The sequence below is a fragment of the Dromiciops gliroides genome, chromosome 1 (genome assembly GCF_019393635.1).
Source record: "Dromiciops gliroides isolate mDroGli1 chromosome 1, mDroGli1.pri, whole genome shotgun sequence".
Classification (NCBI taxonomy): Eukaryota; Metazoa; Chordata; class Mammalia; order Microbiotheria; family Microbiotheriidae; genus Dromiciops; species Dromiciops gliroides.
In genome coordinates, this window is record NC_057861.1 from 713,012,441 (window position 1) to 713,029,978 (window position 17,538).

The following is a 17,538-nucleotide window of genomic DNA, read 5'->3' on the forward strand; positions in this document are numbered from 1 at the left end:
TATTTATCCCCTTCTTCAGTACTCCAACATTTACCATTTCAGCAGGGTAAATCCTCTTGCCACTGAGGCCAATTAGAACCTTTCTTTCTCTTTGAAGATGTAATTCATATATTGCTGTGGCTAAGAAGACAAATGCCAACAGACACATGTCCAATAAGGAGCTTCTCAAATACTGTTTAGTCTGGTCCTTGGACCTTGGTTATATGGTCCATTTCCAGACCTGGTTTCCAAGCCTTTCCACTTCCCTATGTTGGCCCTGAGTTTGTGTTCCTTTGTTACAGCTTTTCAGTATCATGGGACACCTCTAACCCATGAGGTATCAGAGTGACATCTCTTAAATGGTTAACAAAGGCAATGGTAAGGTCAATATTGCCTGACAATAGTGAAGGGTACTTCTGTTAGAATGAAATGTCTAGGCCCCCATTGTCTTTAACATAGAAACAGATTATTAATTGGTCAAAAAGAAAAAAGAAAGAAAGATAAAATTCTAAGCAAATTCAAAATTCCATTGTGTGGATATTAAAGACATTTGTAAACACTTAGCGGATTACCAAAGAACTATGAAGATAACTTCCTATTAGGCCAGGAGGCAAAATTGTGTCAAAACATCTGGGTAGTTTTGTCTTTTCAGGTAAAAATCAGTTCTTTCAGATTTCTGTACAATGTCAAATTACTTTGATCTTCATCTTTGACTCAATTTACAGGATTTTTGCAAACTAAGTGGGATGATTTAAGATCATTTTAATAAGTTGGTATTTACATAGTGCTTTCATTTTATAGATGAGGAAATTAAAGCCCAGAGAAGTTAAATTACTTGCCCAAGGTCATAGAGGTAATAAATAGTGGAGTCAAGTTCAAACCTAGGAGCTTTGTCTTGAAACCCCAAACATTTTTAATGGCACCTCACATCTCCCCCAGGGCAGACTATCTAACTCACATATTATGCTTCTAAAATAAAAGGTGAGAATGTTAGAGTTTGAATAAAAAATAAAGGTTCTCAGGAGAAAGTTGTTCTCTAAGACTCCCATCGAAATTGCCCCTGTCTAAATCAAGGTTGATTTTTCTGATGTGGGAGGCTAGATGGCTGCTCTCCAAGGGCTGGGACCTCTATGGCCCCTTCCAATTCCAAGATTCTGTGATAAGAATCCAGGTAAATGTTAACTATATTCAGTTCCAAACCTGCCTTTTAAATAGTCGGGCAATTGTATTCCATATTAAGGGAAAATTTCAGCACAATACCAGATGCTGTGGACCTATATGAAACTTAGTAAGTCAGGGAATAGTTGTTGTTTGTCCTTCATTCTTGAAGTGCACCATGACATCAGGGTGATGTCATGACTTACACTGAATTGTATTTAAGTTAGGTATGGCTGTGCAAAGTCACCAACCTCACTCTCGCCTCCAGAGCCATATGGGTCCAATGGCAAGATATATATCAGGATCACTGAAGATAGTCCCAGATATTTAAGGCAATTGGGGTTAAGTGACTCCTCTAGGGTCATACAACTAGTAAGTATCTGAGGTGAGATTTGAACTTAGGTCCTCTTGACTCCAGGTCCCATGCTCTATCCACTGTGTCACCTAATTCAGGGAATAAAGCAATTATTGAAATGTATTTTCCTAACAATAGTGTTTTTTAGATTCTATAAAAAAGCTTTTAAATAAAAGTAGATTAATACATAAATACTGTTCTTGGCCCAGTGCTTCCAGACTACAGTTTCCTAGTAAAAGCACAATTTTCACATTGATTTCCTTCTCTTTTTTTCGTTGTTGAAATTTTAGCATGCACTTACATATTTTCTGAATGTCCATTAAACAAACTTGAGAAGGAGTCAAGTACTCTTCCTGTGGCAGAGACGCTATAGTGAAGGATGTGGAGATACTTAGGATTAAGGATTTCTCATCTACTGGGCACTGGCTAAAGGAGAGGAACTATCTCAGGTCTTGAATACTACAAGAAGACTTCCTCTCATTGATCATCATTAACAGCTGGAGATTTTGATAGAGGACACATGGACTATATAAGTATTCATTGTTCATGTCATCTGTTCATGTGCATTACCAAATGAAAGCCTGACAATTAATATATACGGTGTCATAAGTTGATCATAGCAAATATGCACATGTCCATGGAAATGACTTAGCAATGTCCATATTTTGGGTAGAAAAAAAAAGCAGTTGATTTGTCAGTAAGCATGGTCTGAGAAGTAAATATACCCTTGTTTCTTATTTCTAAACTCATATGATTCAAGAATTAGAAAGGACCTTAGATATCATAGATAACAAACCCTTTATAAACCAAGAAATTGATTTCTGGAGAGGCAAAGTGACTTTCCCAAGGTCACAAGACAGTAATTAGTAGAACTGATATTCAATCTAGGAATATGGATGCCATTTTTGGAATGCTGGCTGGCCTGTTAGCAGAAAGTGGGGTGCCCCAGATGGAGATGTCCTTCAGGCAGTTGGAGATGAGAGATTGGTAAACATCAAGGATGCACATATGCAATCATTGGCACACTCCAGCCTCTGCCAGTATGATGAGAAGCTTTCATTGGCACCATCATCACTCTCACCAATAAGTATCCATGAGGGACACACAATATCTAATTCTGAAAACTCAGGATATGGTTACAGACATAAGATCAGCTGAGCAGTAGAACAGTACAAAGTTGTGTCAAAAGAGGAATTCAGAAAATAAGAACAAGAAGGGTCATTCAGGCCTGGGCAAATAGGAAAGGCAGCTCTGAAACCATATAATTCCAAAGAAATGGAAAGAATCAATTAATTTAAAAATAAACCTTAACATTTATTGAGTGCCTTTCTTTCTTTTCTTTTCTTTTTTCTTTCTTTCTTTCTTTTTCTCTTTCTCTCTCTCTTTCTTTCTTTTTCTTCATTCCTTCCTTCCCTTTTCTTTCTTTCTTTCATTCTTCCTTCCTTCCTTCCTTCCTTTCTTCCCTAGGGAACTGTATTAGACACTGAAGGAGCTACAAAGATGTATACTGTGACCTTGGCCTCAAGGAAGTTTGAATCCCAGAGTGGAAATGAGATGGACTCAACACTTATGAAAGGTTGAATAAAAAAATATACTGAGAAAATAGGTTTTGTGTGGTAGTTTTAATTACTGACCATTCTCATTTTACATAAATTCAAATTATGCAAATTTGACTTTGCATAAAGAATTCTGAAAGAAATAAGCATAACAAAAATTACATTGACTTTACTGTATAGCACTCTCTCTCTCTCTCTCTCTCTCTCTCTCTCTCTCTCTCTCTCTGTCTCTTCTCTTGCCCCTTGATATGGCACTCCATGCCCTCCCTGCCACCAGCAAAAACCTCGAAAAACAAACAAAAAACCCCTTCACGTGAAAGCAGAAGAATGGATACACAGAGAGACAACCATCAGCCTTGTCCACAGTCACTGTTGCATAAATTGGGGCTCTTGCCTTGAGACCTCCAGCACCAAGAGAGGAGACTTGCCCTAGTCTGCCGAACAGACTGCATGTCTGTCCTGAGTATCCGTCTTTCTGTTCACTTGTCCTTGAACCCTATGGCAGTCTCCACTCCTCCCCCCCCATCCCTCACTTCAAGGCCCTTTCTGCTTCTCTCCCTCCCTTCCCCAAGTACAAGGGCAAATTTGTATTACATAAAAATCACTTTACCTACACTTCAGTGGAATGGTCCTCTTATATAAGGCAAGAACTGTCTGTGCTTTTAGCTGGAGGGATCAAGGACGCTTTCTTATCCTTTCCATCTGTTACCCACCAGAACCTGGTTTCCTGCTTATAAGACTGCACACATAGCCCCCAATTTTCTCCCTTCACAAATCTCTTCTCTCTCCGTCTCTCTGTCTCCTCTCCTCTCATTTTGCCTTCCTCCTCCCCTCCTATTCCACACTCGCTTCTTTTTCTGCATTTTTGGCTGTGCAGCCTACTGTCAAGGTATGCCCCCAAAAGCCTTGCAGAGGTAACATGATTTCATCCTATTTATAGGAATACATGTGTGGCTCATATGTTGGTAGTTATGGTTAAGAATTATATCTTCAATGTACAAATGGGATTACATATGTGTTCTAAGTAAGTTAGTGTCCCCCCCCCCCCACCAAAGTACACTTCAAGACTTCATAATGTATTTCCCTTGGGTAAAGTTATTTTGTTTATGGAATGATGTTCAGTATGCCATAGCATCCTGTTGGCCACTTGCTAAAAGTTCCTGAGGGCTGTTGTCTGAGAAGAGAAGCCAGTTATAGCCTGAAACCCCTTTCCAAAGCAATATTTATAACAGATGGTGGATCGTGTGGTCATAGAATTTTAAAACATGAGAGTATTGCTAACACTCACTACTTATTTACCAAAGTGCACTAACAGGCATTGCTCCTGGAAGGAGAAGGGGAACCTCGGTTCTAGTCTGGCCTCTGCTTCTTTTCAGTCTCTGTCTCTGTCTCCGTCTCTCTCACACTCAGACATTTAACCCTCCCTCAGCATCAGATTACCCCATATAAAATGAGAATATTCAAATAGATAATTTCTAAGGTTCCTTTCAGTTCTAACCATCTATGACTTGTATTCTAAAACAAAATCATATTCAGGAAGGAATATTCATTACAAGGTCCTGATATTTTGTATGAAGCATTGGCTGGAGTTATCATTTATATTCAGGGCACCAATGTTTAAGTAAAGACAAATCAACAATTCAAATCATCACCAGTCCATTTTGATCCACAAAATTTGATTACTGATTACCTTACCACTGACTATAATTTTTTTTAAACAAAAGAATGGTCCCACCTCATCAAACTATTGCTATGCCTCACCTTCCTTTGAGTATATCTAAGTACATGCAGAAAAATGACAACCAGCATTCTCTTAAATCAGAACAACAAAAAGGCAACATTATTAATTTTGCAATTGTTCTGAGTCTAAAGTGTAATAGATTATTTAATAACTCCTGAAGGACAGCTTCAAGTGTGCTATAATCAAAGTCCAGGAACACAAAGACCCCTTAAAGCATATGATAGAGGATAAGCAGAGTGGTTTTTTCTTCATTATAGGGACTCTGGGATTTCTTTTATTTTCAGCACTCTATCCACTATAATCTTAGTATACCCCATCACCTGAAATTGGCCTCTCTTCTACTTTGTGATTAAACTGCTACCTTGAAAAAAAGCAAGGCTTCCATTTGGTGAATGGAAATATATTGATATATTCAGTTAGAAACTGGGAAAGATTTAAGGGAGTGGTGGGCATATTAGGTGAGAATGTGAAGAAATGGAAAGGCAGATTTTTGGGAAAAGTCACTGCAAACTGTATTTTCCCAAATCAGACTACTGCAATGGGGGGAAATGCAATATGCAGAAACAATGTCATATTCCTCTACCATTCACCCTCTTTGACCCACTTCTACTCAACACAAGGCAGCTGTTTGTCAATGGTATGAGAGTTGACCTTAGAAATCACCTAGTCCAATCCTCTCATTTTATACAAAAGTTCCAAAGTTATTTGCTGAGCAGCAGAGCTGGTACTACAAGGCAGTTGTTCTGATGGTGAGTCTAGTAATTCTTCCACTACATTGCCAGTCATTGTACAGACATCTGATGGATATTGTGTTTCCATATTCATTCATTTATTCAGTAACAACCATCTATTAATAACTTATCATGTGCCAGGAATTCACTGTGTTCGAGTATTTGTTGACCTTGGTTTTGTTGATTATTTTCAGGAGTTTATCTGGTCCAACTCATACCTTAACAGAAATTATTTTGGGAGAATTTCCTAAATAGCCTTTCCACCTATTTTAAAGGTTAACCAGGATGGACAATCTACTACTCCACAAGGCAGCCCATTCCACTTTTAGATAGGTCTACTTGTTAGGAAGTTTCTTTACATTGACCAGTAATCTGCCTCACAAACTCCCAGACATTGCTTAGTGATGCCATCTGGAACAAAGCAGCAAAATCTAAGCCCTCTTTCACATGATAACCCTTCAAATGCTTGAATACACCTACTGTGTCCCTCTTTGTTAGTTTTTCTGGACTACATGCCTCTATTTATTTCAACAGAACTTCAAATGGTATGCTCTTTAGTTATTTCACCATCCAGGTCATTCTCTTCTGGACCTATTCTAGTTTGCCAATGTCCTTCATGAAATGATGGGCCCAGAATTGAAAATGAGTTCTAGATATGATTGGAATAGAATAGATTAGAGGGGAATTATCCTCTCTCTAATTCTATGTTCTATGATTCTACAGTCTAAGTTTATGTTAGCTTTTTGGTTACTAAGGCACAGCTTGGAAGTTTTGACACATACTGAGTTTCTAGTCAGTTGTGAATCTTCCAAAATATCTGGATAGGTAAAATTTATTTTTATGAGAATGATTTTACACGCATGCATATGCACACGAATTAGGCAAAATTGGTTTTGATAAGGAATATGTATCTAAATATATATGAACATTTATATCTATACGTACATCCATGCATCCATGCATGCACACTATAACACATTTCCTGGGTTAATATGAATGTATGGATCACCTGGATTTGATAGAGCTGCCATATTATCCAAATGGATTCTATGTGACACTGGATTAATGGGAGCAAAGTGCCTTTTGAGGAAGACTTCAAACCTAAGCCAGACAGTCCTTATTCACTTTCCCCAGGAGAATAAACAAACTTAAATGGCCCTTTGAAATTCCCATTCACTATCTTCTTTCCCCAAGAAAGTAAATATATCTTATTGTTCTTCTGATCAACTATCTAGACATCCTAGCCTTTGATAAAATCCTTCCTGGGTCCATATAATCTAATCGTAGCATCTGTTTTAAGTTGAGCTGTTAAACTGATTTGTATTTGTTTAACTGATTTACATTTGCTTTGGCTTGATTTGTTTCATGCTAATGAAGTTACCTTATAACCAGTGAGCAAAGAAACCCTTATATACAGAAGTCCTCAAGTTTCTTCTTAGGAAGGAGTCTCCAACATGTTCATGTTTAATTCTTCTTGGGACAAAATAAATTGGTATTATGTTTTTTCCTGTCTGTCTCTGATCTGGGTTTTCTTGTAGGACATTATGTTCTCTGATCTGTTTCTTTTTTTTTTTTTGGTAGTACAGATATGTAAACAAATTGTAGGAGATATTATAAAATTAATTTCTCTGATCTGTTTATTTTTTTTTGTAGGAGACTATATTTAATTTTTGACATCTGTTAGAGGTTATCTCCTTAAAAAGAAGTCAGCCTTGGTGGTTGCATACATATTGCAATGAGATTGCAATTCTTCAACACAGGTTTTGAAGTGTTCCCACCTCTCCTCAGTAAATTCCATAGAACAAACCTGGGAGATATATGGTACAAATATGTTATAAAACTGTAATTTAAATACTGAAGGGAGCTTCCAGTGGGAAAAATCTAAATCTGTACCTGTTTTCCATATTAGTGCCTAAAAGATTGAGAGGTCAGATAACTTGTCTAGGGTCAGATACTCAACTTGAATCAGAGGTGAGATTTGATCACAGGTCTTCTAGACTCTTCCCAAGCTGGTTCTTCTTCCACTACATATTGTCTCTAAAGTTTATGCTATCTCCAGTCTCTAGGAGGTAAAGTGGCTGCCCAAGATCATTCACTGTGTCAAATCTTTGTCTTTGTTGAATGCATTTGACTTCTGGAAATTCTTCAAATATATAGTCACATATGGAGAAGAAGACAGGTGAATCATAACAATATTTGGGGTAAAGATGGTACAATTATAAAGAACTTAAATTTCTTTTGTGGTTCATAAAGTGTATCTGGAGGGACTTTCCTAAAATGAGTTAAGCAGTGGAAGCTTCCTTGAGTAAGAGTTTGGCACTCATGCTGACTCCTTTGAAGGAAAATATTCATTCCGATGTGATTCGCTTGTTTAAAAAAAATGTAAGTCTAATTAATTTTTGTATTGCTCTTTATAGGGGCATAGAATGTTCAATCTCAAAGGGATTGAGGCATTTAAAAATAATCTAATCTTGTGCTTTGAATAGATGTGGAAACAGAGACCTAGAGACTGTGATTTGCCCAGGATCACACAGCTAGTAGAAGGAAGAACCAGGATTTTAACCTACTCCTTCTGACACATAGGCCAGTCTTCCATCTGGAAGAACTGGGGCTGTGAGACAGATGGGTGAAGCTATTTCTTTACTAACTAGGTAGAATTTCCTTAAAGGGTGATTTGGTTTCTTTCAGGGGCAGAGGGAATAAACAGCACTCTTTGAAGTCTTCCAAAGAATGGGGGCGGGGGGGGGAGGGGGCAGCCTTGACCTGGCACTCTGTGAAATGGTCTGATAGCCAGACTTATGGGTTTTATCTCCCAAACCCCTGATCTAGGAAGGCTGTCTAGCCATTTTACCAAAGAGATGTGTGAATAACCCAAAAGTTAGGGTGCCACAATTTTAGGCAAGAGTTGTGATTGGGGAGGTGGTGCTATTGTTGTTATTGATATTATTTTACATTTTACTGATTGGGCCAAAGTTTTAATTTTGACATTCATCTTATCCTTTCTTCCCTCCAGCTTTCAGCTGGTGGACAAGGCTGGGTTTTGAGTGGAAATATGATGAAACTGAATCACAGTCCAATTATTCCATGGCTCTCAGCCTACTAGCAGTTACACCTCAATTACAGCCTGTGCAGGCATGGGAATCTCACTCCCAGACAGCAGCAATTGGGCTCACGCATGTAATTATGCAGTAACATAAATACAGTACTTATTAAAACCATGAAAGGACTTTAAAATATAAGAGCACCCATTATTGCTACTCTGGTTCAACAATAACAATTACATGCCCCAAATATTATTGTATTATGAGCTTGTTGAACCTGTCAGTCAAAAACTACATCATTGCCATGGTGAATGGTAAAGGCAGCATTCCCTCTCTGATTAAAACACACCTTTCCCAAAGAAAAACAAAGAGATTTTAAAATACAACCCGACTTTCCATATACAAGGGGAAAAAAAGCAATAGATTTTTCCCAGAATAAGTGGATCACTCCCTGGCTAAGGAATTCTGCTTAATTTATGGTCTGACTCAGTTTGTAGATGTTATAGTTGCTGCATTCACAGCATCTTTTTAGAATACTGATATATTACCTCCAGATCCCAGGAATTCTAAATCATGTGTGGGATTCTAGTGGATAACTTTGAAGATGTATTTGGCCCTGCAAGACCGTTTGTAGTGGTATGATTGGATCCAGACTCGGGTTTTCTTCAGCATAAGGAACTCCTGGAATGAAAATTCTGATCCACCAGGTGGCAAAATTATATGGTAGAAAGTACACTAGATTTGGAATCAGAGAACATGACTTTGAATCCCTTCTCTGTGTGATGTTGGCTAAGTCACTTAATTTTTTTGGTTCTTAGTTTTCTCATCTGTAATATGGGGTGAGAGTGCAGTACTGATAACTTCCAAAGTCTCTTCCAGCTCTAAATCTATGATCCTGTGATGTCAACAAGTGGCTTATTTATACCTTGTGATCTAAAAGAATTTCCTGGAGTATTTGGATATCAAATGACAATTACTTGCCCATGGTAATAGAGGTAGGGATCTTCATAGGCAGAAGACCCAGGCCTTCCTAACTGCAAGGCTTCCTCTCTATCCACCAAGTCACACTACCTTCCACAAAGACTAATAATGTTTTGTTAAAGCAGGGATTCTTTTGCCAAAATCTAATTGCTAAAAGAAAAGTTGCACAACAAATGTAAAGGACTATCTACTGGTTCTAAGTTTCCTATAAATTTTGTTTTCTTTCCAGGCTCTGCAAAGAGAGTCTTAGGACCATATAGTTCACAATTTACAAGATGCTAAACAATCACTCAGCACATAAAGCTGAATGGTAGAACAGAGTTAACGTAAAACAATTTACGATTTTAGGCACCGTAGGTCCCGTAACAGACCCAGTGCCTTTGTTATCTAAGGCAGATGAATGTTCTGCATCAGCATTAAAGAATCATTTTCTTCCATATTATATTAGAACTTTCATATTTAGGGAGCTAGATTTAAATGATGAAATGCAGATGGTAGTTTGCTCTCTTTCCATAGAGCCTTCTTTAGGAGCTGAAATTCAATTGGATTTCCTGCCAGACTCACATGCAGTTCTTAAGAAAAAAAAAAAGAACAAGCCTTTTCTGTTAATCTACTTGCATACCCAGTGCTTGCATACCCAGTAACTCATGTCTCATTAGCAATGCTATTTGGCCATCATATCTACCCTGGCCAATTTGAAGAAGGACTGGGAAATTTCCCAGAGAAACACAATGAAATAGACAAAATTAGGCAGCTGATTTTAGCCATATAAATATCCAAGGGTTTGGATGCAAGAAGCAAATCAATACAAAATGCTATGGAATTATTTGGTTTAGGAACCATGTTCTCCCAGGTGTGGACATCCATGGATGCTTCTTTATCCTTTTTGGTGTTTTATTCCCTTTTATATTACTTGCAAAGTGATTGAGTAGAAACTTGAAAGTGGGGACAGTTTCATATACTAGGAGTTCCCTCTCTGCACTGATGAAATCACAGCTCTTTTACATGTAGGAGTGTCATTTTGATTTTATGTATGGAACATGTCATGGGACTCTGAAATAGAGTTAGCACTCCTTTGAGGCTGTTCACTTCCTGAAAAAAGTTAACTACCTATTCTCTTTAAATTCGCAATGGATATACTGTCAAAACAATCAGGCCAAATCTTGTGTCATGTTAGGGACAGACACTTACTGAAGGTTCAGGTTAACAATATGTGCTACCTAAAGGCCCTCAGCTGAGTAGCAGATGGTGTAAGAACATCATCAGCTACCTTGAACTCTAAAAGCCCGTGAGCAGAAAGCTGAGGACAGCTGTGATCATTACGAACTGCTTACAGTTCAATAGCAAATGAAGCACAATGTTCAGAAGAAAGCAACTCAGGCTCTACTCTGACTTCCTAAAGGGGTAATGATTGTGTAACTAGGTATCAACTATATCATTAGTGAATTGCTGGGACATTAAATAAAGTTTCTTCAACATCTACAATGCCCAATCATTGCTCCATTTTCCTGTGTTCTCAGAGAAAACTAATGGGTATCTTAACACACGTTAAATTCCATTAAGATGGATTTTTGTTGTGGTGATGGCTCCCCATGCCTTCCCCTTCTCTTCTTTGGAGTATAAGGGAACGTGTCAGAGGTAACACCTTCCTAAACAGATTGCTGTGAAGATCAAATTATCAAATATATGTCAACCATAAAGTTATGCCTGGCACATAATGGGCTCAGTGCTTTTTTGTCAATCTCTCTATCATCTTTCTATCTCCAGATAAATACTATCTTTTATTATAACTATTATTGTTCATTTATTTGGCAAATAATTTTTCAACACCTGCTGTTTATAAGGTGCTCTGTGAAGGCACTAGTTATATAACAATAAAAACAAACATTTAAGAATTGTATGGTTGGAATTATTACATATTATTGATAATGCTGTACACTGAGTCAAGAGCCTTATCTTACTCATTACATTTTAATGTTTTTTTGGGAGAAGGGGAACCGTAGTCCACAGATTCCTCTGATAATTCATGATCCTTTCATGAAGCCAACTGGCTCAATGTTCTGACATGAATATTTGGTTTTTCACTTAGGAAAAGAATTTCTTGAAATTTTCATGCTGTGTGGTAGCTCTCATAATGCCCTTCCCCTGTTTTTACAAAATGCATGCCCTAGTTCTATCAAAATAACATGTATCACCCACACAAAAACTAGAAATCTTCAGTAACTTGTTAAGATTTCTTACCTAGTTTTGCTTTACACATAGATTACATATTTTAGTTTAACAACTTTTTTTTTGCCTCAGGGGACTAATCTAAAGAAGTCTCCAATTCTCTAAATGATTGCAAAAGAAACCAAGTGAGCAGAGTGTAAGAAAAAAGAGGGAGTACCATGTTGAGGCTGCCACCATCTTATCAAAGATGGCACCATCAAGAACTACCAAATATACAGAGATTCAGAATGGAATTTAGATACCATAGTAGTCATAACAGGGACCAAGAAACAAAAGAATGAATTTGTACCTATCAGAAAAATGAACAAACCCCAATGGCCACAACAAAGTTTCAATACCCCCCACATAAATCCATCAGAGTAAGCCTGTGGGCATGACTTCATAATAAACCATTCCCTAAAGTGATATGGATTTTTTCCGAGGCATTATTCCGATAAAGTGAAGTTTCTATACTATTCTATTAAAATCAAGGCACAGGAGAGAGGACAATAAAGCAAAGAGGAGGACCAAAGCTAGGAAGACTTACTTGATGCATTTTGCATTAATTGATTCTTGAACTTTTTTCTTTATATTACAACAATTATTTATGTCAATGTTTTCTACAAATCATCTATCTATAGATGGAATGGTAGAATGACAAATAAGACGCAGTCCTTACTCTCAAGCAACATACAGGCACAAGAAAACAAGATGTGATATCTCTTTCTCTCTCTTTTTCTTTATTTTTTCTATCTATTCCATGATGACAAGATAGTTCTGTAGTTTTCCCCTCAGTCTTGTGAAACCCACTATATATACACATATATGTATATGTATGTGTGTGTTGTATATATATGTATATATGCATATATATATATATATGTTTCTGCGTATGTGTGTGAAGAAAACAGAAATCTTCATTTGGCTGCAATGGATTTTAATTTATGCACATACTTAGTTGTTATCTAGCAGATACCAACTTTGGATACCCTGAACTCCCTAGAATAAGACTCTCTTACCAACACTACTTCATGTATTGCTATTCTACCCAGGTACCAAGCACATGAGGAGCCAAGACCCTTCACTTTAAACTCCTTGGGACCATATTTACCTTCTCTGCTGTCCAGAAGTTGTGTACTTACCATTCACTACTTTGTCCTTTTTACTCAAATAACTCTAAATGAATCAAGACTACAATTGTTTTTGTAAAGGGCATGTTAGGGAGTTATTTTATTATTCTATCCACCCTCCCTGTGACTTCTCAGATCTAAACTCCCTTCCCTACCAACCAGTACTCTCGAGGTATTGTCTCCAAATATTGGATCGTAATCTTTGAGCTCAAGGATTTAATAATTTTATTTTTGTAGCCTTGCTACTCAGCATACTGTCTGGCTCATAGTAAGATCTTAAATGTTTATAATTCATTCATAAAATGAAAAGTCTTAGGTAGTCAACCCTCTTCCACTGTAAATACTAGAGGAAAGTTCATTGGTTGTCATTATATTTAAAGGAATTAAACAACTACAAGTTATGTACTTTAACAGTGGATTATAAAAAAGCAACAAAATGAGTAAGTTATGTTAGGATGAACAGTGTACTCATGTACATATATGGGTTAGTACTAAGAGCATATAGGGATTACAGTTCTGTAAACAAATTTATCATCTGGAAAGGCTCTGTCTCTAAGAAGTTCAAATCACTTAACAGACAACTACTGAATGAATTCTGACAATATCCCCATGAGAAAGAACTGATTATCTTTTTTTTTTTTTCTGAGAGGGTGACCCCTCTCACTTATTTCAGTGAATGAAATGCCGAAATAGAAGCTAATGAAATACTTGTTGTCAGTCTTGTTTTACATTAGGTTGGCTTGTTTCTTTTGTGGTCAGTGAGGGCTTGTAGAAAGGGACAACTTCTTTCCTGTCACTACTGCTTCAATGATTCTTCATTAATTAGAAATGAAGGGGAAAACATGAGTATATGACAGAGGACTTACTATTCTCAATTCTTCTCTTCCAGGCCATCCAATACAGAGAGCGGTAATAGAAATTTGTCTCATCTTTTCTCCTCTCAGACATATTTGCCACAAAAACTTAAAGAAAACTAGTCTCCTGGATTTTTCTCTGACCTGTGTCTAGATGAAAATTGAGTTATCAGATTATAGGTAAGTAACCTTGGAGTTTCTCATGGAAAGAGAATGACATAGTAGAATGAACACTAGACTTGGCATCTGAAGACCTCAGCACTTATAAGTACTGCCTCCAATACTTATTAACTGTAGTATATCTGAGTAAATCATTGATTTCTTAACTGTGAAATGATTACTGTAACATTTATACAAGATGTCTCACAGGGTAGCTGTGAGAAAAATGTTTTGTTTTCAAGAAAGTACCACAGATACGTGAGATAATATTATCAACATACATTTATACTCTGTAATAGAGTTGTTCAGATCTGAGATGTACACCCTTTTTTTTTTGGTGAGGCAATTGGGGTTAAGTGACTTGCCCAGGGTCACACAGCTAGTAAGTGTCAAGGGTCTGAGGCCGGATTTGAACGCAGGTCCTCCTGAATGCAGGGTCGGTGCTCTATCAACTGCACCACCTAGCTGCCCCTTGAGATGTATACCCTTGCAGAAGCTTTGAGACTGTGTTTGTTGGCCTACCACCTTTACCCTACCTATAGTCATTCCTCTGTCCTGTGCTATATACCAGAGGCTCTATATGGGCACTTTAATGTTACCAGGGCACGGACATACTCCTTTGCTCTAAGAAGTGGGAGACTAACACCTGGTTTGAAAATTCAGGAGGGTAGATAAGATATTTTGCTTGGTCTTTTGCATTGTACAAGTGAAATGAAGGCATAAAAGTTGTATTTGTGGTTTAATCAAAACCAATTTGATAGTCTGAAAGAACAATTAGTTATTATCTAACTCAGTGCCTAATACTTTTTTTTGGTATAATAGAACTAATTTTAAAGCTTTTAACTGTCAAATCTAAATAAAACTGAATTGCAAATCTGTAGGATAATAGAGTAGCTGAATTCCTTCAGCTGTATTCTGTTCACTACATCTGGTCATTTTCCATTATAGAAAATTTGAATCCCATAGTTTCATGTACATTATGTGCTATTTTAATTGATCTCTTTTGGATTTCCAGCCATATGCCTAATATTAGAGTATGTGGATTTGCATATAAGATTTCATTGTTCCCATTTGGCAACACACTGTCTCTAATTGTACCAATCAACCATTTACAACATCATTGCCCATGCAAAAATCTCTACACCAATATGACATGAAAATGTCTAAAATGATTGAAAATTTTCATACTGCACTAGGCCAACTATCTTTAACTCTGACAGTGTCCATGATCCTCAGATTATATTATCTGTAACCAAGGTACTCAAAGCAAAATTCCCAAACTTTTACATCAGTTAGTCATCATGTGGGTTCCATTACTGGTCATGCTAAAAGCCTTTATGTCTATATGTGGTTAGAACTTCAAAACAAAGACAATCTTAGACACATTCCTTTATAAGATGAAATGTCAGAAGAACATCAGTGCCTCTGAGGATTCCTTATGGGCCACAGACTATTTTCCAAAAGTCACTGAGTGGGGTGAAATCTGATGAAAGACAGTGGAATTAGTTTTGCCCTTCATATCCTTCAAGGGCTAATTAAAATTAAAAGAATACATCATAGTCAATCTTTTTCACATCTTTAAAAACATCATTTTGTAATAGAATTGCATTTATTTGATTAAAAAATACCCTGAGACAGAAGAAGTTCAAGGGAAATCCACTTGAAAAAAATATATTTATGAGAACAAATATTTCATTCTTTCCATTCCCTTCCAAACAGTGTTTTTTTTCTCTGCCACACCTTGTATTTTATAATACTCATACTTCAGTCACAGAATGTGATTTATTGAAATGCAATTCAAGGTAGTTTCACAGACAGTAAACATGTATTATGGAATTGAATTCTAATGTGTTAGAAACATACTATGCTCTTTGAGCACATATTTTTATAGGGAGTCCCTATGAGCTTCTTTATGAGTAATATGTACTGTCTGGAAATCATTTGCTGTCCTTGGTGCTGAACTTAGTAACTGAAGACTCATGTAATATTCACTGCTCTTGACATATGTCAAGTTTAAGTCTTAAAATCCATATGATTTAGTTAAAACAGATCTCTGCAGTTAGAGAAATAGTCAACTGCAAAGTATTCTTATATAAATTAGGAATGAAATATAGATTACTGGAAAGAATGGCTTCAACACTTACTATAGCCATGGGTCATGGACATTTTGAAATAGAAAGGATTTAGAGATCACTGATTCCAAACCCCAATTTTATGGGTCAATAAACTGAGACCCAGAGAGGTGAAGTGATTTGCCTAAAGTAACACAACTAATAACAAATCCATAACAAGAAAACAAGGATATTGATATTTTGATTCCCAATTCAGTTTCTTTCCGCTATGTATTAAGAAACTGCTATAACATGCTTACCATTCCTTATAATGCTATTTTCAATAAAGGAATAATTTGCCTCACACACCTAATCTAATTACAGTTTCCTTTGAAAAAGAACACAATGGCATACATTGGAAATGCAATACCTTGGCATACTATCCTACTGATGTATATTTTCACTTACCTTTTCAGCTGACTGAGCAGTGCCAAAAAATATTGGAATGAAGGCAAGCCAAACTATACAGGTTGTATACATAGTGAATCCAATGGGTTTGGCTTCATTAAAATTCTCTGGGACACCCCGAGTCTTGATGGCATAGACAGTGCATGTAACCATGAGTAGGATGCTATACCCCAAGGAACAAATGATTTGTAGATCTGTAATGTCACATTTGAGTACTCCTCTGGCTTGATCAGGATTTATTGTCTTGTGTTCATCATAATCTATAATAATATTGGGTGGGTCAACCCCAAACCAAATAAAAACACCTAGAAGTTGGACAGATATTAAACTGGAAGTGATTGCCAGCTGTGATGTTGGGCTTATTAGCCTTGGTGCTGTCACTGACTTCTTTCCTTGTTCAAATATACGATAAATGCGGTTTGTTTTAGTCAAGAGAGCAGCATAGCTTATACACATGCCCAAGCCCAGGAATACTCGCCGGAAGGAGCACACTGCCACATCTGGTTTGGCGATCATTAGGAAGGTAATTATGTAGCAAAGAAAGATTCCTGTCAGTAGGACATAACTGAGCTCTCTTCCTGAAGCCCGGACAATTGGAGTGTCATTGTAACGAATAAAGGTAGCCATTACAAAAATTGTGGCAATAATCCCAAGCATTGCCAAGAAAACAGGGATAACAGCCCAAGGTGAGTGCCATTCGAGTTTCACAATGGGGATATCTTGGCAGCCAGTACGGTTCTCGTTTGGTCGCTTATCATATGGACAGTGTTGACATGTCATCTCATCAGACTGATACTGATATCCATCACATGGCTCACAGGTCCAACAGCAGGGTGTTCCCTTTTGGGTCTTTTTCCTTTGACCAGGCTTACAAGGCAAAGTGCAGACTGATGATGGGATTTCTCGCATTCCTTTGCCCCACTGCATATCATCTATCTATAGTACAAAAAATATAAAGCAGAAGCAAGTAGATTATATTCATGTTATTTAAAAGACATTGCAAGAAATAAAGGAAATTGAAAAAACATAGGTTTAATTTTTTAAGATTTTGCCATTGTTAGTTTGGGCAAAAAGAATTCATGTCCATGGTCTTTCACAATATCGTGTCAGAATGACTGATTGCTAA

General features: G+C 37.1%; 1 protein-coding gene across 2 annotated transcripts in view; it reads right to left on the bottom strand.

Annotated features, from left to right (window-relative positions):
* GRM7 (glutamate metabotropic receptor 7) overlaps nucleotides 1–17,538 on the bottom strand; it is a 995,782-nt gene that overhangs the window by 213,607 nt on the left and 764,637 nt on the right. For both annotated transcript variants that reach the window (XM_043978848.1, XM_043978847.1), the window contains exon 8: nucleotides 16,413–17,348. In XM_043978848.1, coding sequence (XP_043834783.1) covers nucleotides 16,413–17,348 — 936 coding nt within the window. The remainder of the gene's footprint in view (nucleotides 1–16,412; nucleotides 17,349–17,538) is intronic.